The sequence below is a fragment of the Oreochromis aureus genome, linkage group 8 (assembly GCF_013358895.1).
Source record: "Oreochromis aureus strain Israel breed Guangdong linkage group 8, ZZ_aureus, whole genome shotgun sequence".
Lineage (NCBI taxonomy): Eukaryota > Metazoa > Chordata > Actinopteri > Cichliformes > Cichlidae > Oreochromis > Oreochromis aureus.
The window spans coordinates 23380755-23404052 of record NC_052949.1 but is presented as its reverse complement, the minus strand read 5'-3'; the positions used below and the strand labels follow the sequence as shown (position 1 = coordinate 23404052).

Genomic DNA, 23298 nt, shown 5'->3' with positions numbered 1-23298 from the left:
CAGGAAGCATGTTTTCATAGTGTGATTTGGCCATCTGAACGTCCTACCTAAATAAATCCAAGCAGGAAGCATGTTTTCATAGTGTGATTTGGCCATCTGAACGTGTCCTACCTAAATAAAACCAAGCAGGAAGCATGTTTTCAGTGTGATTGGCCATCTGAACGTCTCTACCTAAATAAATCCAAGAGGAAGCATGTTTTCATAGTGTGATTTGGCCATCTGAACGTCCCACCTAAATAAATCCAAGCAGGAAGCATGTTTTCATAGTGTGATTTGGCCATCTGAACGTCCCACCTAAATAAATCCAAGCAGGAAGCATGCCATAGTGTGATTTGGCCATCTGAACGTCCTACCTTAATAGGAAGCATGTTTTAATAGTGTGATTTGGCCATCTGAACATCCTACCTACCTAAATAAATCCACGACTTGACCGGAAAACGAAGGGTGCTGAGTAACTGTCGAGTTCACCTGTATGTAGTCTTCTTTAGCACTGGCTGCTCTTCTACATTTTTTCCCATGTCTTTGTCCGAAAGAGCGGTGAAATAAACCGTCCGGTGAGTTACCTTAAAATTCGACCTTGCAGTGTTAACACTGCGTCTGCCGCGCCGTTAAACCAGCATACACATTTCGGTCCCACACAGGAATTAATGTAGAAACCCCAAAAAAGGCCTGGACCGAAATAGCCTGTTTTCAAGTGGTATATTTAAGGCCAGCAAAACTAGGTAGCTCGTTAACGTGAGGCATGCTTAAAGATTTGGCTACTCTTATTTAAAGATATAAATATATTCACCTCAAACTAGATTTTTTAAAAGGTGTTTTTGTATCATATGACAGTAAGACTGTTTCTATACAACAAGCTAACTCTCTATAGGTTTTTATAGCGCGGTAGCTTCCAGCCCATACTTCTCGCGCTTCCCCTCACGCGCACGCAATCTGATGTAATGGACTTCGTGGCGGTTTCTGTTGGCTCTGTTTATATAATTAACCCGAGCAATTTGGGATGTAATGACAGAAGACTAGTTTGTGCTTGCACTCAGTTTCCCACCATTATAAAGCTGTTTTGTTTATGATAAAACGCCCGCCTGTGATAGGACGCTGGAAGTAGTCAGTGGAGGGTGGAGTTGATTAAACAGCGCAGAGCAGTCGCCTCTGCCTTCCTTACAGGAAACCTTAGGCTGTGTGGAGCTGGGATGTTAATCTCTGTGTCTCTCTCTTAATTTAAAGATATAACTGCTGAGGAAAATGTCAGAGGTCAACATAGCCAAGCGCAAGGAGAAGTGCGAGAACTGCACTAAACAGGTATGATGATGGCTCTGTAGCACTATGCTGTCTCATAAATGGGTTGGTTGATTGGCTTTTTCTTGCTCTCAGTCCTGAGCTGAGTTTATCGATCTTTCTACACACAGTGCAATAAGAAGCAAAGCGACGATGGGGCCAACTCAAACCAGGAAAGCGAAGAAGTCAATGGGCAGGTAGTATCTGCTTACCCGGTGCACTCTAGTCATTGATTGCTCTACACGAATCAGTCCTCAACAGGTTCCTATGTTAAGCAGTTTTCATACATGTGCATTTCATGCATCCTTTCACACTGTTTGGAGTTCACAGGGAGGATAAAGTCTAAAAAGTTACAATTCTTTATTTCAGCATGATGCAGATTAAGATGCTTTTAGCAGATAGTAGGCTTAAGACAGGTAATAACCAGTACAGGAAGATGAAACGTAGCCCACTTCAAAGGTTATTGGGGGGAAAAAAAATCTCCTAATTTTTTCAGGTGAATGAAGGCTCCCAGCTTTTGTTGAGCGCATGTCTGTCCTGTGACGGCTGTCTGTCAGACGAGGACACCTTGAAGATCTCTCAGCAGGGTCTGGAGGAAGTGGAGCGAGTTCTGGCTCTGAATAAGGTACACTTCCTCCAAAACCAGGGAGTGTTTCTGCGCTGCCTTGTTGCACTTGTTAAATGACACCTTCCTCTGTCCCTGTCAGAAGTGTGATGCGTCGAAGCACAAGGTGCTGGTGGCGTCGGTGTGTCCGCAGTCTCTGCCTTTCTTTGCTGTCAAGTTCGGTGTGGACATCACTGAAGCAGCCCACAAGCTCTGCGGCTTCCTCAAGCACATCGGTGATTTGATTTTTTTTCTTTTATGAAATACGAAGTAGACTTACCATAAGTTTCCTACTCTCTCCATTTTATTTCTTTCTGTTGTTAGCTTGTTTTGTTATAAAGAAAGGCTACTTTGTTTCTTTTTTTTTTTTGGCCTTACTTCCCACTTTTCTGCTAAACAGACTTAAGTTTACCTTTCTGCAAGCAGGTGTGCACAGATTACCCGTACGCCCTGGTATTTATCATACATGTTCAACATTCCCCTGTTTGTTGTGTGCATTCTGCTTCGTCACTCTGGGTTTTCCCTGCAGGCGTGCAATATGTGTTTGACACCACTCTGGCAGCTGGCTTCAGCATCCTAGAGAGTCAAAAGGAGTTTATTCAGCGATATCGCAGGAGGCACCATGACTCCCACGCACTGCCCATGTTCACCTCCTCCTGTCCAGGTAAACCGTCCTCGCTTCTTTCCCTTCCTCATACTCCCCCCACTCCTTATGCTGCTTCTTCTTCTCCTCTTTTTTTCAAACCCCCACCCTGTTGTACTGGTTTTCCTGTCAGTGTGATTATCATCTGTGCTGATGTTTGCCTCAGTTTTAAGTTTTCTTTGTTCTGCTAGTCCCCGGGCTCTTTCTTGAGTGAATTTGTGTGCGTGTGCTGAACCTGGCGTTGTAGAGGTGCAGATAGCAGAGAGCTGCTGGGGAAAGATAGGAAGCTCTTCCTGCACCACTCCCTTTATCAGAGATAGGACACTAGAACTTTTTTGGTCTTTAATTGTGGCTATACACGTGCATGCAGAAACCCAGGCATTCAGCCTATGGGGTCTAACACTGGCCATGGAGATGGGCTTTGCTCGCCTCCAGGTGAGGAACGACCAGTAATTAAATACTTGTTACATTCGGTATAGCAAGCTGGCTTATCATCATGAAAGAAATGTATTGGACTATGTGGATTTTTTCCTCTTATCTCTTGGTGTGTGTGCTTCTACAATAAACAACTTCAATTCATGCACAGTAGGCTAAGGGTTATTTTAACATTGTGTGTTTACAGGGTGGATCCGCTATTCAGAGCGTGTCCTGGGCAGCCTGGTCACTCCTCATATCTGCACAGCCAGGTCACCCCAACAGATCATGGGGTGTCTGGTCAAAGACTACTTCTCTAAACAGCAGGTAAGCATTGATCCACTATGACAACTTACAGTCAAAGGTCTCAGAGTAATTGGAGGTCTTTCTACCACTTGTTTAAGTGTCTGTTGACAAATAAGGAAAGGTAAATAAATGAAAAGTGATCTGTTGTATAGGCGTGAGAGTTAAATATAATAGAGGTAAGAGGTGATCAGCCTGATGGGGACTGATGGCTAACATTAATTGGCTAAAAGGTCTTCATGCTGCTCTAAATCTTTTTTTTCTATTAGAAAAGTCTCTAATAGGTTAAGACCGGGAACTTTGCTCACCCAACATGTGGTTCTAAGACTTGTTGCAGTTCAGGAAGTGCTTTAGCAAAACAAGTTTCACCACTTCTGAGGCCCTGTGTTAAGTTACCTTTAATTTAAGCTGTCACAAAATGCAGAAACGGAATGCATCAAATGAACTAATGTTAATGAACCGCGCCTGAAATCTTAACAGCAGCTCAGCCAAAATTTCCTGCAACAGAAATGAAGCCCGACAAATGTGTAACACCTCGCGTTAAAGCTCTTTTATTAAACTGTCATAGAGGAAAAAGCAGAAGGTTAAAAAGAACATGCTTAGTTATTCATGATTGCTAGCTGGGATGTTTTGTTGGCGTCTTCAGTAGTGCCAGTAGCACTTGTAAATGCAACCAGAAATAACTTCATTTATACATACAAAGATCATCCTTTTAAATGACTTGCGACCCACTAAAATAAGCCATAACAATGCAGGCAGATGACCCTGGCACCTGTCTCTATTGCTGCATTTTCTTGTTATTTTGCTGTGTTCAACATGTTCCTGGGCTTCAACCTTTGGGCAGTGGGTGTGTGGCATCCAGCCAATAGTAGAGTATCAGATTACACCACTCTCAGGTGCAGTGAGAACACAAACAGAGTGGATCTATGACATTACGTTTTTTTTTTATTTCTTCTTTTTAATGATAACTGTCATTTTAAATTATACTACAAAGAATACTTAAAATCCTTCAAAATAACTGAACCAAGAATATTAAAGTAGATCTGTTATGTTTTTTTTTAAATGATGTTTAAAAATGTAGCCAAAGTTTAAAATAAATCTAAAATTAAAGAGGTCAATTTACCAAACATCTAAAAATCACTGTGAGCCAAAAGGCTGTTCTAAATGTTCTGTATTTGATCACCTAATGTGGTCACGTCGTCCCAAACCACATGCTCCTTCTGAGTCAGAGTGTTTGTACTGTGCAAATTTTTCAAGGGAGATAATGATGTATCAAACCTGAACAACCCAAGGCTAATGTCAGACTCAGTTCTGTATTTTATGAGAGAGAATCTCTTATTATGTCTTTGTTGTGTTTTCTGTACTAGCAGAAGTTGAGTCCAGAGAAACTCTACCATGTAGTGGTGGCTCCCTGCTTTGATAAAAAGCTAGAAGCTGTCAGAGAAGAGTTTTACAACAGTATGCTGGAGACCAGGGATGTAGATTGTGTACTTACCTCAGGTAAGATTTTAAAAAAGACCATATTTGCAACTATATTAGAGTTTGTTAGACCCCTCTCTCAGGTTTCAGTAGAACACATTTACTGTCTAGAGGTGTATCTGAACCTGAGGATTGTATGTGCAGTGGAAAGGCTGAATTACTTGATATCCTTAAAAGGTTTCCTCCAAGAGTCTCGTCGAGTTGCTTTCTGCAGAACATTGTAGCTGTTTAGAGGTCATAATGGACACTCAAATATAATCACTGTAATTATGCCAGCAGGATGCTGATCTGGTTTCTTTTGTTTTCTTGAGATTCAGCCATTTGTCTCCAGATCTATTTAAGATAAAGAGCAGCTGACCCCAGTATGACAGAGCATGTCAGAGTGAGCAACTGTGGGAGAGCTGCAGCTGTTGCTAAATAAAGAAATCTGCACTCACACTCATTTGATGCACCTGCATGTACCAACCAACCATGTTTCCTCTTTTTCACTTTCTTTGTTTCAACCAGAGTATCACTGCATGTATCAATGTAAAATGTACACTCACTGGCCACTTTCTTAGGTATACCTTGCCAATACTGAGTTTAACCCCACTTTCACCTTCAGAAAAACCTTAGTGGCATAGATAGGCATAGATTCAACAAATTGCTGGAAGCATTCCTCCGAGGTTTTGGTTCATACTAATATGATAGTGTCACACAGCTGCTGCACATCTATGATGTACCACATCATCAGGTGCTCTGCTGGATTAAGATCTGATGACTGTTGAGGTCATTTGAGTACAGTGAACTCATTGTTATGTTCAAGAAACCAGTTTGACATCAGTGCAACTGTGTGCATTATCCTGCTGGAAACAGCCAACAGAAGGTGGGTACACTGTGGTCATAAAGGCATGGATATGATGAGCAACTGTACTGTGGTTTTTAAACAGTGCTCAGCTGCAGCCCAAAGTGTGCCAAGAAAATATCACCAGCAACCTGACAACAGCAACAGTTCATACTAGGCAGCATGGATCCATGCTTTCATGTTGTTTGTGCCAAACCAGCTGAATGTCACAGCAGAAATTGACATATTCAAGAAACTGTAGATTTCTTGTCAGCTTGAAATATTCTGTTCATTCTCCTCTGACAACAAGACATTTACCAGCTCACCAGGTGTTTTCTTTTTTAAAATCTAGAGATGGTTATGTGGAAAAATCCAAATAGATCCACAGTTTCTGAAATACTCAGATCAACAAAAATGCTGTTAAATTACTTAAAGCACCTTTCCTCCACATTCAGATGCTCACTTTGAACTTCAGCAGGTCGTCTTGACCATGTGTACATAAGCCTTTGAACAGGTGTAGCTAATAAAGTGGCCAGTGAGTGTTGTAATTGATAATGAAAGAGAGCACTGTCACAGTAAGAGTCGTGTTTCATGTTCCAGGGCAGATTTATTACCTGATGGAGCAGAGGAAGGTGTCGGTGGAGGAGCTGGACTCAGTTCCACTGGACCAAGTGTGAGTAGCTGGGAGGATTGTTTTTAATAATGTAAACAATGACGCCAGTGCTATGTAGTTGGCGTGTTAATAAATTGTAAATTATTTTGAATTAGTTAATTTGCTGTTTACGTGTAAGATTCTAATTTCATGTGTAATGTTTACGTGACTGGATACAACCTCTGAGCCTATGTCAATGCAGCTTTGACTGTGACTGTAGGCTGGGAGACGGTGGAGACGTGGCGCTGGTGAGACATGACGGCAGAGGCTCTGAAGGTTTCCTGGAGCATGTGTTCAAACACGCTGCTAAAGAACTCTTTGGTGTGGATGTCCAGGAGATCACATATAAGACCCTCAGGTGAGAGACGGCCCAGTCGGCATAGTTGTGTTCTAATAGATCAGGGTTGTGTCATTCTGGAGATGGTATTAGGGTTTTAATCCATTTGTCCATCTATTGATGTGAAATTATGACATAACTGTGGTTGTTCGTACGTTTGACACATCAACAAATGTTTTTTTTCCTTCTTCCATGTCAACTTTATGCACATCTGCTGCTTGTAATTTCCCTTCAATTCAATTATTAACGCTGAGCAATACAAAATTTGTTGTCACACCAACTTCACTGTGAGCTAACTTTGAACTAAGGCTGACCCTGTGATCCCACACTCCCCGCATTGCTGTGTTAGCCTGTACTTAAGTAAGAGCTGCTAATTTGTCTGTGTAAAGGTGAAAAACCAGTTTAATCAGCTCAGCAGTGTGATGTGGTTTTCTAAAACATGGCAGTGGATGGGATCAGTTGAAAAGATCACTTTTCTTTGATTATCGGTGTATCATCCCTTTGCTGGTGACTTTACAGGAATCGTGACTTCCAGGAAGTGACACTAGAACGGGATGGTGAAACACTTCTGCAGTTTGCTGCTGTCTATGGTTTCAGGAACATCCAGACTCTGGTTCACCGTATGAGAAAGGGACGTGTGCCTTATCAACTGGTGGAGGTGCTGTCCTGCCCCGGAGGTAAGGCCCATCACGGCCATGAGCTCAGACATGCTGCTGCCAGCTCTTTAAGATTTATGAGCCTTAACATTCCTCCTATGTTTCCCTTCAGGGTGCTTGAGCGGCCGCGGTCAGGCTGAGAGTGAGGGAGGTGCTGGCCGGCTGGACAAAGCCTTGGTTAACCAGATGGAGGAGATCTACAGCAGCCTTCCAGTCCGGCTCCCAGAATTCAACCCTGCCCTGCACACCCTCTATCAGGAGTGGCTAGAGGGTCAGGACTCGTCACAGGCCAGAAAGCTGCTGCACACAGAGTACAGAGATCAGAGTCACGGCCACGCACAGCCCCCACACATGCAGTGGTGAGAAGAAAGGGAACGTCTTCCTTTAAAGACATGAATGGACAGCTATTCGATTGTGCTTCTGCCTGGACCATCACATATTCTAAAAACCTGTGGACCACGCAGAATGACGGACCAGTGACTGACGTCTCAATAGATCATTCTTCCATTTAACCACAAGGGGGGGCTGCCTCTTCTGTGCTGAGCCTGATGAGATGTGAGGGGCAGAAAAACAAACACTTAGAAATGATACAGAGTGAATCAGTGAATGCAGTGAGGTGTTCTTAAACTGGCAAAAAAACGGCACGAGGTACAAGATCACCTGCTGTGCCAGCTGTTCTAATAAGTGACATCTGTAGCAAGTGTGAACCGTCAGTCTGTCGAGTCACAGAGCAATAACCCCTTGAGAAAACAGAAGCTTTTATCACAACTGGAACTCATGAACCGAACCTGTGGATGCTGAATGTATATTTGATGAGTTTGAATCTTAGCTGTCCAGTATGAATCATGCAGTTTTCCATGCTAAAGTCATCTCCACTGTTCCTAGCTGAAAGACTGCGTGTTCTCTACACAGTGATAACTATGCAACAGTGTCTTATTGAATCAGTCACAGTAAGTCTGCTGCATTATTCTGATTATCCGTCCCAGAGGAAGGAGAGTTCTCCTGTTTAAGTCTGCAAGAGGGTTTCATTTGTATCACTGCTCCAGTTTCACAAACTAGTATTTTTATTAAGTTATGCATATTGTTTTACAAGATCAAACATTCATGTCCTATGTAAAGCACAAAAAGAAAAACTCTTCTCACAAATAAGTGACTTGTGTCATTCTGATGCTGATGGTTTTTTGTTTTGGTCGGGGGACCTGGTCATAACATAAAGAGACATCACTCCTGAAACTTTTAAACTTTTCTTTTTTTCTTTTTTTTTTGGTCCTTTGAGAACCAAAAGATGCTGATCTTGCCAAACCAGGCTAATCACCAAATAATCTAGATAGATAAACAGTACTACAGGTCACAGTAGAAATGTGTATAGTCTTAGTGGAAGCATAGAAGAACTAGAGAACAAGAAGGGACCAAAGTTTGAGCCTTAGTTACACCACAGATGAGAGGGAGCTCTAAAGAGGAGGCATCACCGATGATTGATGGCTGAAAATGTTTAGATTGTCTGTGTTATCATTGAGCGAACAAATGGATTAATCTTTGAATTTCTTCAAAAGAAATATTAAAACTAGCAATTTAAAGAAAAAGGTTATGACACTGTTGAATTAACATGCATATTCACACTTATTATTGCTTATTATTTAGAGCCAGGTTGTCTCTGAGTCAAAGGGAAATGCTCATCTGACGTTTTCTCACCAACACCTGCCAAGTTGTTCAGTCTGTAGTCACGTCAAATTAAAATCAAAATATGAGATTTATTGTTTTCTTGGAGGGAGAAAAACACATTTTGTGAACATGTTTTTGATTTATACAAGGAAACAAATCTGTTTTCACTCAGTCAAAAAGTATTATGTGATAATATTATGTAATATCGCGAAATTCAAAGAAGGAAAGATATTAACGTAGTTAATTATCACAACAAAAAAACCAAACGTGCCTTTGATTTTCAATCCTCCTCGTTTTCAGTCAGCATCAGTTGCATAAGTCAGATGAATACGATTTCTTAAAATGATCTAAAACACATGTGTGGCATGTTTTTAATGTTCAGAAAGTTTGTAAGAGTTTCATATCAGCACCATGTTTCTCCCGCAGTGCTGGTGTGTGGTTAAAAAAAACAGAGTTTATAATCGGTGGTGTTACTCTGAGTCGTCCCCAGATGCTCTTAAAGCAACAAGCTCTCTTCCAAGTAAGTGCTTCTTCTTCATATTTTAACAAATGATAGACATGCGTGAGGGTAACTAAGACCCGCTGATCCAAATTTACAAGAGCAAAAGGTTGAGTCTAAAAAGTGAAATTGGTTATTACGTCAAGCTTTTTCCTTTCAGCCAGCTTATTTAAATCCTATTTGATTTACTTTGATCTGACTATTTAGACCATTAATGACTCCCGTTGGATTTTAATATGGACTTATCAGTTATTCCATAACTTTCTCAGGATTTGATCACTTCTCCATTTTTTTTTTTTTTTTTTTGGGCTTGCTGTGTCAGCCACAGAAAACCATAACCCCCAGTGACTGGATATTATAAAACCACTGACACTTTTGAGTGTGTTTGTGTATTTATGGGAAATCTTAATCTATTAGTTTGTTGTGCATGTATCACAGTTCACATCCTTAAAGGGCCATACTAAACAAGAAAGGTTGTTATACATCTAAACCGTCCATAGCTTTTTTCATTAGCTGCTGTTATAGACATGTTAACACAGCAGTTATCACACACTGTACAATTTACCAGTTCGACATTACAGATGTGATCACTTTGAGTACATGCCTCATCGACTGATGCACCTACTTATATTGAGTGATTCTACTTTAATGTGTGTGTAAATGTAAGTGAATGGACACATGACAACAGTTCATGATCTACATGAACAGTTCTCACAAAGTTAACACTGTCTTTAGTACAGTAAGGACTTGGAGATGAAGATAAGCAGAGACACAGAAATGGCATCTGTAATCTGTCTTGTGGGTTTTTCATTTAGTTTCTGTTAAGCAATAAACTCAGAAATCTGCTGATATGTATCTGTACCTCCCTTTTTTAAACTACTCACTGTTTGCACCATATCAACACTCACCACTTGGTAGATGTGTCACTCTTATAACTGCTTGTATTACCTCAGAAAACTGTTCTGATTGGTTAGAGCAGAGGTTCCCAAAGTGTGGGGCCCGCCCCCTAGGGGGGGCGCGGTATGAAAAAAAAAAAAAAAAAAAAGAGCGCTTGGACACTGTGGACAGGTTTTTGACGGGGCTCCCACATAAACGCAAAGCAGGAGATGAAGCATCGCCAAATATGTTTCCAAACCAACTTCCTTCGAAGCCAAAGACTAGAAAATATGGTGAAGCATATCTTCCCTTTGGCTTCACCTGCACAAGTGCCAAGGTAGGTCTCCCCTGCAAAATTAGTTTCCCTGCGTCGGGAGCAGCGCTGGGCTCTCCAAATCACGGACAAACAGGATCCCACATTCTTGATTTTTAGTTCACAAACACTTCTTGTAATAACTAACTACTCCTGACATTTTGGACATGTTAGCTCTTTATGCAGTAAAGTTACAGTGGGATACAAATAATATCAGGCTGATCCTGCCGTAATTTGTTCCCCCTGTTCAAATCACGGACAAACAGTATCCCACAGCTGTTTATGTGTTTAAACCCATTTTGCACAGAGAGACATTTTTTGAAAAATGTATTGACAGCAATGTTGAATATTATTACACAGGAAAAAAACAACTACACGTAAAATAATCACACCGTGACGCCTCTGCCTTTCTAAATGGAGGGACAGTAACTGCGTGTGTATATGTAAGCGTGTAAAACCTGAAGATAGTCAGATTAACAGTAACAGTATTTTGTCTCATATCTGCCATTCTGCAATTCATCTCATGTAAACAATAACGTGGCGCACAGCGTGACGTGAAAAGAGGCACATACCTTTGTCGTTACGTGACGAACTCTGTATTCCTCGTCCACACGTAAACGCAAAAAAGGAGTTTTAAATAATCTCCGTTTTCGGTGAATCACAACGCCGTTTACGTGTTGACGAAAAGCCCAAACGCAAAGAAACAGCTGCGTTTTCAAAAATACCCGTGTAGGTGTGGACGCAGCGTAAAAGAGTTAGTAGTATATTTTATTACTACCTGTAATTTATTGCCGTTTACTTGTATTTGCTTAATTGTTTACTAAATGTTTGAGGTGTGAAATAAACCGCAATGGAGTTTGTAAACAAAATATGGGTGTGTGTGTTTGGAGGATGTGTTTGTGCGGGGGGGCGCGAACATTTTTTCTTGTAAAAGGGGGCCTGGCAAAAAAAAAAGTTTGGGAACCACTGGGTTAGAGTAACAGTACAATACAGCGTGGCATGTAGTGGCATGGTTCTGTATAATATTGCCGTGACATCACACAATATCACAAGTATTTGTCACCAATTGTGACAACTACAGTGGAGGTGTAGAAACAATACACACAGCAGCTTTAAACTCAGAAAACACATAAAGATGAAACGGTTCAATGAAATCCAGAGAAATCCTGAAGCATTCAGGTCTGGTTAGTCAACTCCATGACCTTAATGTGCTTCTTCTTTAGTCACTCCTTTGTTGCCTTGGTGATATGTTTTAGGTCATTGTCATGCTGGAGGTCGTCCCCTACCCTTGGCAGAAAAACAGCCCCATAGCATAAGGTTTGCACATCCATGCTTAACTGTGGCGATGGTGTTCTTTGGGTCATACTCCTCGATTTAGGTTTTATCTGACTGCAGCACGTTCTCTGCAGTCTCGTCCTTGAGGTCCTTTGACAGCTCTTTGTTGAAATGCAGGTTTTAATAACAGCTTTTTCTCAAACCTTGATGTGACTATAATTTATCAGTGTTGGGAAGGTTACTTTTAAAATGTATTCCACTACAGAATACTGAATACATGCCCCAAAATGTATTCTGTAACGTATTCCGTTACGTTACTCAATGAGAGTAACGTATTCTGAATACTTTGGAATACTTAATATATTATCATGCTGTTTACAACTACATGAATGTCCTATTGCTGTGATTTATTACTGTTACTGAAGGTCCGCGGCTCCGAACCGTATTAAAGGGACCTGTGGCTAATACGGTGGGTTCCGTGTCGGGCTGGTAGCCGAAAACTAGCTTTACTTTGTTGTCTGGGTCAACTTTGCTTGCCAGAGACAGAGAGAGGCGTTGAAAGGCTGCTCCAACATAATTTATTTTTTCCGGAGGAAAACACGAACACAGTGTACAGTTGAGTCTTAATAGCTTACTTACAAATGGGCTCGTCAGGCACTCTTCTTGGCTGCTGTGGTTATTATTATATTTACATGCTTCCAGCTCCCGTTTTTGCTCCGTGACAGCTCGGACTTTCCCTTTCTCTCCCTCCCTCGCTCACAGACACATAACGGGTATGGTAGTCCATTCTCGCTGCAGCACGGACTACACTGCCCATCAGGCTACATGCTTTAGAGCTATGCCTGTAGCATTCTGCCTTTAGCTTAGCACAACAACAACAACAAAAAAGCGCTCTCACCCAGGAAACACGCAGAGACAGAGCGCGTCACCCTGTAACCATGGCAACCGTGCGCTGCCGCCTGGAACAACAGAACGTAGCTGTCAAACAAACCCAAACAATCCTGACCCGCGACAATATGAAACAGGGAAGTACCGCTGTGTAATCCATTTATTTCAACAAAGTAACTGTATTCTGAATACCACCTTTTTAAACGGTAACTGTAACGGAATACAGTTACTCATATTTTGTATTCTGAATACGTAACGGCGGTACATGTATTCCGTTACTCCCCAACACTGTAATTTATGAACATCTGTAATGCTTCCAAATAAAATATGTAAATATATTTCAGGATGTTGTGCATCCCTGGAAACAATCACACATATAGTATTTAAGAAATATAGCTTTCTGGAAAAAAAAAAAGTGGTCTTATAGCACAACTTGCCCCTGGTGCGGGGTAAATTGTGCCATTGATTATGAAAGTAAAACAGTAGATTTTGATCTCAGAAACTGTAATGCTATATAACAGCTAGACAAATTTAACACAAAATTAATTATCTAAGATTTATTTAAACATCAAAGAGCCAATTCTGCCTCATGAGCACATCAAACAAGGCATAGTGACACTTGAACTTGTTGAGGCTACCCACTGCTCTCTTCTGGCTGTACCACCAGGTTTTTGTGGTGTGGATAGCTGTTTTTTATGCGCATCTTCTTTGAAAGTGAAGATGGGCTTTCCATTCACAGACCTATTACTACTTAACCTTAAAAACTTTGCACCAGTGTCAGCACCGTCAACCAGTCCAATGTAGTTATAGGATTTGGTTTTGCCTGCGAACCTCACAATGACAATCACAACTACTTTCAGATTTACATCTTCAGAAATGTCCGGTCTCATGACCAATTTTTTCTATGGTTCGCTAGAAACAAGGGGTGGCACAACTTACCCGCTGCCACAAATCACTGCACTTTCCCCTGCTGAAATTAAACACTAGGTTTCTATAAACCAACCAATCTGTTTCTTAATTTTTTTTAAAAGATGCTCTAATGTCAGGTGATCCTCATATCTTTTCTTCTTTCCTCCAGTTTCCAAACACAGTGAAGCTTCCAGCATGTTCCGTCTGTGGGTATGTCTGAGTCTGTTCTATGCACTACAAAGCAGTGTCTCGTCAGGTCAAGGTATGTCTATACTGCTTGTAATAAAACGTGGATCTATTACTGTTAAACTGGTCACTGCAAATGCATTAGGGAGAATAACAAATTGAATAATATCATATGTTGCTGTTTTAACCAGCTTGTATCTGTTTAACACAATAGATGCTTTAATTAAATAATTCTAGAAGCTATTTTTCACCACATCGTTTTTTTAAAGTACCTTTAAAAAACTTTCTATAAAAAAAAATGTTAAAAACCAAAATGAAACTGAAATCACATAGTACAAAATCAACTGACCACACTCTGCCACACTTGTAGCTAAACGACAGTGCATATCATAGCATAACATGCATAATTCTTCCCTTGTGTCTATTTAATTGTGTTTTCTTGACAGAATACAAAGACATTTCCAACTTAATTGAATGTAGAAAAAGTTCAAATTGTGCATAAAAGAATAAATAACACAATACAGGAAATGAAGTTTCTGATGCTCAAAATTTGCTCCCAGGCTCTGCGCAGTGCTTAAGGGAAACATACACCTTATGTCTTTAATGAAAACTGTGATACTTACTAAACTGTCCATTGAAATGTCCTTGTTAGTTTTTAGCTTTATTGAACTGTCACTGCACACACCACCAACTTTTATTTATCAAAATAGACAAAGGATGCCTTTTTTAATGTACGCATGGTACTTATTTTAAAAGGCAAAAATATGTTAAGTTCACTGTTACTGTTCACCCCATGCTGAGCAGCAGTTCTCTATCATATTGAGACTATCTCTCCACTCCATTACATATTCCATATGTACGTAGTATAACCCACCCTTGGTTGTGGCGTGTGGATACTTCTTTAAGAGACTCCGGCTACTCCACACCCCACAGCTTACGTATAAAACAGCTGTGCCGACATGAAACTGGTGATTGTTTGCTCTCCACTGTCTCGGCCTGTCAGCCTGTCTCGGCAGCCTCCCTGCACGAGGCCTATCCCTAGCCCCTATCTCACTTAAAAGCAAAAGGCAATAAGAAGCTGCTGTGCTCGAGTGGCTGTTGTGGGCTGTGTTCCCCTGGCGTACTGCTCGCGTTTCCCCAGCTTACGCACCAGTTGGACCTCGCTGCGGTGAGTGAGAGTTCTCCAGCCTACATAGCCGGGTTCCTCACTCCTGTATTGCTCTTTTTGCCTACTGTTCTAAGCGCTCCACACACCAGAGAGAGAGAAAAAACCCACACTGTGTAAATAAAAACGGTTTGCTGCCATGCATGACTGGGAGCAAATTGCCTATGGTCCACTTCCCCCGGTAGAGCCAACCCTGACCCTGCTGGTCACCTCTTGGGCTTCCTGCTGGGGAGAGCCATGGGCCCTAGCAGGGATGCTAGGGTGTTGGACTGCCTGTTGGGCTGCACAGGTCCATGGCTTCCCAGGCCTGTCTGTCTAATTCGACAGCCATTTGTTGCTTCATTTGCGGCACCTGGCCCACCAGTTGCAGGCATGTTCCGTGGAACCGGATGGTGCTGAGGGAGCTGCTGGCTGCCTCCACCAGCATGAAGGAGCACGCAATAGCTACGGGTAGCTCCTAAGCCTCACTCTGGGTGTCGCGCCACCATCTCTGGCTCTCCTAGTCGCGGCTCCGGCAAGGCGACCAGGCATACCTGATGAGGCTGCGGTCGACCCTGCAGCCCTATTGGCCTGAAGGCAGCCCGGCTCCTGGAGTGAGCTGGAGACAATTGATGTACTGCTCAGGAGATGTCACAGGGCCTGCTCAGACTTTTGGCAACTGAACAGCTGAGTGGGGAGACCCAGAGCTTCTGTGCCACAACCTGCTCCCGGGCCTTGGGGCCTTGGAGATCTCCGGCCCCAGCTGGAGGCCTTTCACAGATGTGGTGGCCGTACACAGGGGAGGTGGGAAGGACGTGGAGCCAAGACTCAGCCGTCATCCAGCCACCCATCTCCCTCCAGACTTCCTTTTGAGTCAGGGTCAGTGGCCGAGCTGCTGCAGGCTGTGTTTCCCTGGTGTATGGGACATGGTTCACTGGTTTACATGCCAGTCAAACTGTGTTGCTGTGTCTGATACTTCAGCCGGCAACTGAAAGTTCTCCAACCGGCAACGGAGCCCTGTCTAGCATATTGCCAGCGTGTCGCGGGTTTACACGGCCAGCAGGGGTCCACTTAATGAGCTGAGCTTCCTAGCTGCACCAGTGTCTCATTCGAGTTCACTCTGCTTCCCTGTCTGTGAACAGCGCGGATTGGCTGCGAGCCTCTGTGGACAGACCTTCGGTTGGCATTCCTAGCTCGGCCCTCCACTTTCAGCAGCCAAGCTGCTGCTGCAGGCTGTGTTTCCCTGGCGTATTGCCCGCGTCCTGGGTTTACTCGGCCAACTGGGGCCCCAATTGGTACCTCAGTGAGCTACGCTTCCTGGCATCGGGCTAGCAAGTCGACCGTGAGCAGCTGCTCAGTTGCAGTCCTTGCACCTTCCGGGACTCACCCAGGGTTTTGGTTGCACTGTCTCCTCACGGTGTGTCTTAAAGAGTTACCCCTTACATATGTAATACGTAATGGACTGGAGAGATAGCCTCGATATGATAGCCTGTACATGTGGAATATGTAACACAGTGGTTTCACTCACAGAACCAAGGTTAAATGTAACCGTACGGTCTGCCTTTAACGCTCCCTACTACTCTGGTACTCAGAGAATTTCATTTTTACCAACTAAAGATTATACTGTCCTGCGGTAGGGAGTCAGTTGAGTCATACAGGCCTTGTCTTAGAGTCATTTGAGTTGTTTGGCACCCCGCTGGGTCAGAATAAGTTTATATCTGAGGAGGAGTTTAAGAAACAAGCTGATGCTTACACTACGATCAAAAGACTTTCAATGGTCAAAGTAATGGATAGAAATGGACTTTTTACATTTAATCATCCCCTCACAAGAGATATTCAGTTGTTTAAACTTGTACTTTTCATCTACTGGATGTATAATCTGCAGTATATACTATGGCATCAAATGAGGAATTGTTGTGGTCCTGTTATTTTATGGTTAATATATGCTGTGCATAGACACGTCTGTAGTTCTTACTAGAGGTCCAATCATGTCTATATAATTAACTGAATTATGTACTTCTATGTAATGATATTTGAACATGAACATAGTTCTGGGTGGTACTTTATGCAGGATCATGCTCATGGGTATCAGAAACACAGAGGAAAGCCACGAGCTGAAATATGTTACATACTGAATTGCAATCACTAGAGATCCTCCTAATAGCATGGCATTTTACCAGTTCAGCACTCGCTAGACTGTTTAGTTGTTTCTTTAGTTAACTGTTTAGTCAGCAGTTTTTGTGTATTGGGTTGCATACATCAGGGTAATGTTGGCCCATTGATCTAAATAGAGTTTGCATTAAAAAGCTTGATTTATTAACCTTTAAAAAAAACTTTTACTAAAGTAAAAATGTCTCTATTGAAATTTAAAAAGCAAAATGCTGAGTCTAAAATGTTTAAAAGCTTTTTTCTTGCTATACACTCAGGGCGAACCACCAGATTATGTCTCAGATTGTGACTTGGGTACCGAGTCCGAGAACTACATGTATTCCTGGTGTAAAGAACGCATGCCAACTGCCGCTCCACTGCTCTCTGAAGTAGAACTCCTTGATTAGGCAAATCAGATCAGCAACAGGTGAGTGACTATCCTCAGGTATGTCTGGCTCAAAGGTGGGAGACTCTCCAGGCCTGGTGTGGCATAAAAACTCACACACCACATCTCGCACGCACGCACACACACACACGGGGGGGGGACAAAGAGCAGACCACACCAATGAACAAGCATACAAAGCAATCCAGAAAGACCAATAAAAAAAAAACTAATACTCATTACCCCAAAAATGAAACATGAGCACTAGTTCACCAGACGAAGGCCCCTGACAAGTACCTGCTGTGTTTCAGTGGTACATTGTGTTAACTACTGTCAGTTTCTCATGTGAAATCCTGAACTTGTCAGTCAAGACATAAGCATAGACCAAAATCATTGTGCAGATTCAAAACACAGCAAAATTTGCAACATTCATGTCAGATCATCCCATTTTCACTTTGTAACCTGATTAAACCAAGTTTGCACTTTTCTATAACAACAGTGGCACACCCAGATGTTCAAAACCTTCAATTGTTTTTACCTTGTTCTTTTTTCACTTTTCATTTCCTATAACAATATTTCATCAAACCAATTCTTAAAAACATTTGTTTTTACGTTCGTTCATGTTAGATTTGTATTGTGATTGTCATTTATGCTTAGAAATATCTACTTATATATTCTTAGAGTTTTATAATTAGGTGTAGATTGGTAGAGGTTTGATCCTTAATAGTCTGCAAGCTTTGTGTGCATTCCAGAGCTCTCTGACTTTCACACCCACATTTTAGGAGCATGGGAGTGTTAGGGTTGGCTGTGTGGCAGGCAGGTAAGGAGGAGTGGTGGACCCAAAATGCAGGACTCAGACTCAAGGGATGAACTCAAAATACTCAGCTTTATTTCCTGGCACGGGAAAACGAGCATACAAAGCAAAGCAAACTAAACTAAACTGGGAAACAACATAAACACAGGGAGATCCACACAGCATGAGGGACGACGCGACACTGACTCAAAGAAACACAGGGTTTAAGTACACTGGGAAGTAACGAGGGGACTGAGACACAGAAGGAGGGCACAGCTGGGAGAAATCAGAACTAATGAGACAAGGACGCAAAGCAGGACACATTCACATAAGACCCGGACCTTCAAAGTAAAACAGGAAGTAACACAGACTGAACTTACAGACACAGACTCACAGGCAAGCACTACAGAGGGAACAGAGAGGTGGGAACAGGGCAGACACAGACTGGACACGGGGATATAGCCGACAGGGGAGACAGCAACTAAGGATAACACGGAGACAAACCATCAGACAGAACTTCAACAAAGAAACCAAAGACTAGAAATGATAAATAATATAATGAACTCAAAACCTCTGGGTCAACGACCCAGGCATCCTAACAGTACCCCCCCTAAAGGGCTGGCCCCCAGACAGCCCAAACCGAAACACCAAAACAAACAAAAAAAAAAAAACAACCCAACCAGGGTGGGCGGTGGGGGTCCAGGACGGAGGGCTCGAAACAAACCAAACACAACCCAGAGACCAAAAACAGAAAACACTGGAGCCCAGAAAACAACCAAACAAAACCAGGCACACGACAGTTCCAAAAAAAGTTCAGGGGGCCGGCCCGGAGGCTGACGGCACCAAAGTCCAAACCTGGGCAGTTCAGGAGGCCGGCCGTGTGAAAAGCAACGGCGGCGAGGCAAGCGAAGAAGGTCCAGAGGCCAGCCACGCAGAGGGCAGCGGCGGCGACCCAGGCGAAGGAGGTCCGGAGACCGACGGCCCAAGAGCCCAGAAAACAGTTCAGGGGGCCGGCCGGGCGGGAGGCACCGGCGGTGACGGAGCAGGTCAGGAGGCCGTCCACGACGGCGAGGACGCCCAGTCATCGGCCTGGAAAGCGGCCGGACAGGACGTGCAAGACGAACAGGACGAGCAGGACGAGCAGGCCGGACAGGACAAGCAGGCTGGACAGGCGAAGCCGTAGCCGAAGCCGGACCAGGCGAGGACGAAGCTGCAGGCGACGAAACAGATGGTGGCACTGCAGACGACGGCGTGGGAGCCGCAGGTGGTGGCACTGCAGGCGACGGCGTGGGAGCCGCAGGTGGTGGCGACGAAGGCCGGACGGGCCTCTCGGACCCTCCAGCGGAGGCAGAAGGCTGGACGGGCCCCTCGGACCCTCCAGCGGAGGCAGAAGGCTGGTGCGGTTCTCCAGAACCCCCAGCGGGAACAGAAGGCTGGACGGGCCCCTCGGACCCTCCAGCGGAGATGAACAAGGGCTGGTGCGGTTCTCCAGAACCCCCAGCGGGAACAGAAGGCTGGACGGGCCCCTCGGACCCTCCAGCGGAGATGAACAAGGGCTGGTGTGGTTCTCCAGAACCCCCAGCGGGAACAGAAGGCTGGACGGGACCCTCGGACCCTCCAGCGGAGGCAACAAAGGCTGGTGCGGTTCTCCAGAACCCCAGCGGAACAGAAGGCTGGACGGGCCCCTCGGACCCTCCAGGCGAGGCAGACGAAGGCTGGACGGGCCCCTCGGACCCTCCAGCGGGAACAGGAGGCTGGACGGGCCCCTCGGACCCTCCAGCGGGAACAGGCAGCTGAGGTGAGAGGCGAGCTAATGTTTGAGCTATGGATAGAAGTTTAAGTTCTATTGACTGTTGTAATGGTAAATGGTAAATGGTCTGTATTTATATAGCGCTTTCTAGTCCCTAAGGACCCCAAAGCGCTTTACATATCCAGACATCCACCCATTCACACACACATTCACACACTGGTGATGGCAAGCTACATAGTAGCCACAGCCACCCTGGGGCGCACTGACAGAGGCGAGGCTGCCGAACACTGGCGCCACCGGGCCCTCTGACCACCACCAGTAGGCAACGGGTGAAGTGTCTTGCCCAAGGACACAACGACCGAGACTGTCCAAGCTGGGGCTCGAACCAGCAACCTTCCGATTACAAGGCGAACTCCCAACTCTTGAGCCACGATGATGGAAGTAATGGTGGGTGAGGCGGTAGATGAGCGGATGGCTGAGCCAGGTTTTCCGAGCCTACGGAGTCCGAGGAAAACTGCTGGATTGGCTCAGGCGGAGTGTGGAAAATGTAGTCCTTTTGACTCACCACCGTAGGTTGCTCAGAGGTGTTCACATGACGGTGGCTTCCTTTGGGCAGAGGAAGCTGGCGGCGCGAGCAACTGAGTCTCTGGTGCACAGAACGGTGACGCCGAGGCAGGAGCGTGAGCGCCTGAAGCCATACGGAGGACTCCCAACTGAAGTGGCCGCATCTTGAGTGCCAGCGGAGCAACAGGTGGAGACTTCTGGCAGCTCTGGGGACCGCTGAGAGCCAGTCGAGTGCCATGGAAAATGCACCCGACGTCAGGGGTGAGCCATGGCTTCCAGCGGAGTTCCTCCTCCAGCTGGGCAAAGGCTGCTCGGCGTCGCTCCTGAAGTGCAATGCCTGCTGGGTCCATGTTCTGGTCGCGTTGTTCTGTTAGGGTTGGCTGTGTGGCAGGCAGGTAAGGAGGAGTGGTGGACCCAAAATGCAGGACTCAGACTCAAGGGATGAACTCAAAATACTCAGCTTTATTTCCTGGTACGGGAAAACGAGCATACAAAGTAGTGATGAGTCCAGCAACACTGACGCACCGACGCTTGTATCAAGCTCACCTAGCGAAGCCTGTATCGGTGCGTGCGTCGCTTTAAGAAAAAGTCACGTGATCGATACAGCTGCTGTATCGCTCATTGCCAACGCGCCAAACTGTGTTTAAAAGGTACCGCATCCGCATCTGCCAACGGAATGAGTCACCACAAAAAAAAAACACGAAATTACTCTCGCAAAGATAAAAAAAAAAAATACACATCTCTCCATAACAAAATGGAGCCCGAAAGAAAAAGAAATGTTTCTGCTGTGTGGGATCATTTTGATCTTTTAACTGCAAATAAGGTAATAGTTTGTCTGTCTTTGTTTCAGTGTAATCTATCAGAATAAGAAAAACAGCAATGTGAGTTGAAGTGTAAATTATTTATTTCATTTTATGCAGGTTAAATGTTGCATCTGTTCTGCATTTCTTACACAAACAAAAGCACCTCCTCCGTGTTTAGGCATTACAGAGCCAAACATGAAAATGAGGAGACAAACACACTGAGAATGAACACAGGTCGGGCTATATTGACACTGAACAGCTTTATCATCATTTTTTTTTTAATTAATATGTGTTTTATTATTTTGAAATCAAGCATTTAGGAAGACTGTTCTGGACCAGGCAGCCCTGAATTTTATTATAAAGGACTGCCAACCCCTTAGTATTGTGGAGAATGTCGAAGAGAAACATTCCAAGATCAGAGGATCCTTTAACATACTGGGGGAACTGGAAGACATCTTATCTGAACCTTTTCCACCTGGCTTTACAGTTTTTGTGTACCCCAGCTTCATCTGTGCCTGTGAGTTTTCCAAAGCTGGGGAAATGGTGTCAAAAAAACGCAATAGACTGAATGCAAAGACATTGGATAAACTTATTTTTCTAAATAGAATTTTATAATAAACTCTGAGTCAAATGGGTAATATTACATTCACAATACTTTCATTTTAATTTTCACTTAGTGTCATTCACAATATATTTTATAGATGTCTACAATATTTGAAATGTAAAAGATATAAAATGATTCCATGGAAAGTACAATACCTTACAGTGTACAAGTATGACTAGGTCATTGAATCAGTGTCTGTTGTGAGTCTCAAGTAAGTTGCCTGCAATGATATTTAAGGTCCAGCAGGTGTCAGTATGGAGCAAAACAGCAACACTGTGTCGACACAGTATCGATATAGTTTGGGGAATGTGCTGAAACGCTTCACGAGGCCTCATCTACCCATCACTAATACAAAGCAAAGCAAACTAAACTAAACTAAGCTAAACTGGGAAACAACATAAACTCACGGGAAACACAGGGAGATCCACACAGCATGAGGGACAACGCAACACTGACTCAAAGAAACACAGGGTTTAAGTACACTGGGAAGTAACGAGGGGAATGAGACACAGAAGGAGGGCACAGCTGGGAGAAATCAGAACTAATGAGACAAGGAAGCAAAGCAGGACACATTCACATAAGACCCGGACCTTCAAAGTAAAACAGGAAGTAACACAGACTGAACTTACAGACACAGACTCACAGGCAAGCACTACAGAGGGAACAGAGAGGTGGGAACAGGGCAGACACAGACTGGACACGGGGATATAGCCGACAGGGGAGACAGCAACTAAGGATAACACGGAGACAAACCATCAGACAGAACTTCAACAAAGAAACCAAAGACTAGAAATGATAAATAATATAATGAACTCAAAACCTCTGGGTCAACGACCCAGGCATCCTAACAGGGAGAGGTCGTACCTTGTCTTATTGTTTTATGGTAGGATAAACGTATCTATATCTGTTTTAGGCTAAGTGCCTTTTTGTTTAGATGGACGGCTCTGGGAGTCTTCCTGGGGTCACAGTTTGACCCCACACACAGATACACACACACACACATACACACACACACACACACACACACACACACAAGGTATTCTTTGTTCACATGTATACCTATATAAGAGGTCATATGTTAATGAACCTATGCATATTCATGTAACCACAATAAAAGGAGTGCTATGGGGAACCTGGCTGAGAGTCTGGACGGAGGTCAAGTGGGTGGAACGACACTTGGCTCCAGGCAGGCCTCCCTCATGCATGAGTACTACAAAGAACTTTGCCTACTTGTGTCTTGTTTTTGCTGTGTAGCAAATTGTCCTGAACGTTCCAGCGAATAGGTTTATGCTACAAACATATCATTAATTGGTCCT

The 23298-nt window shown here is 43.8% G+C and overlaps 1 protein-coding gene across 5 annotated transcripts; it reads left to right on the top strand.

Annotated features, from left to right (window-relative positions):
* Positions 1-421: 421 nt before the first annotated feature.
* LOC116327264 (nuclear prelamin A recognition factor) lies at positions 422-10198 on the top strand. Of its 5 annotated transcripts, none has more exons than XM_031748801.2 (12): positions 422-470; positions 1225-1299; positions 1407-1472; positions 1772-1900; positions 1983-2115; positions 2409-2543; positions 3145-3263; positions 4607-4739; positions 6142-6214; positions 6414-6551; positions 7050-7207; positions 7299-10198. In XM_031748801.2, exons 2-12 carry the CDS (start codon positions 1243-1245, stop codon positions 7547-7549), a joined length of 1392 nt encoding a protein of 463 aa, XP_031604661.2. In that variant the 5' UTR covers positions 422-470; positions 1225-1242; the 3' UTR covers positions 7550-10198. The 5 variants fall into 5 exon arrangements, with proteins under 5 accessions (XP_031604661.2, XP_031604662.2, XP_039472398.1 ...); XM_031748802.2 differs by having other exon boundaries at positions 422-554; positions 4610-4739; XM_039616464.1 differs by having other exon boundaries at positions 422-554; positions 7128-7207.
* The last annotated feature ends 13100 nt before the right edge of the window (positions 10199-23298 follow it).

Coding starts and splice junctions, on each gene's coding strand:
- LOC116327264 (XM_031748801.2), top strand. CDS start 1,243: ATGTCAGAGGTCAACATAGCCAAGCGCAAGGAGAAGTGCGAGAACTGC. Junction 1,473..1,771: donor GCGAAGAAGTCAATGGGCAG/GTAGTATCTGCT, acceptor TAATTTTTTCAG/GTGAATGAAGGCTCCCAGCT. Junction 6,215..6,413: donor TCAGTTCCACTGGACCAAGT/GTGAGTAGCTGG, acceptor CTGTGACTGTAG/GCTGGGAGACGGTGGAGACG.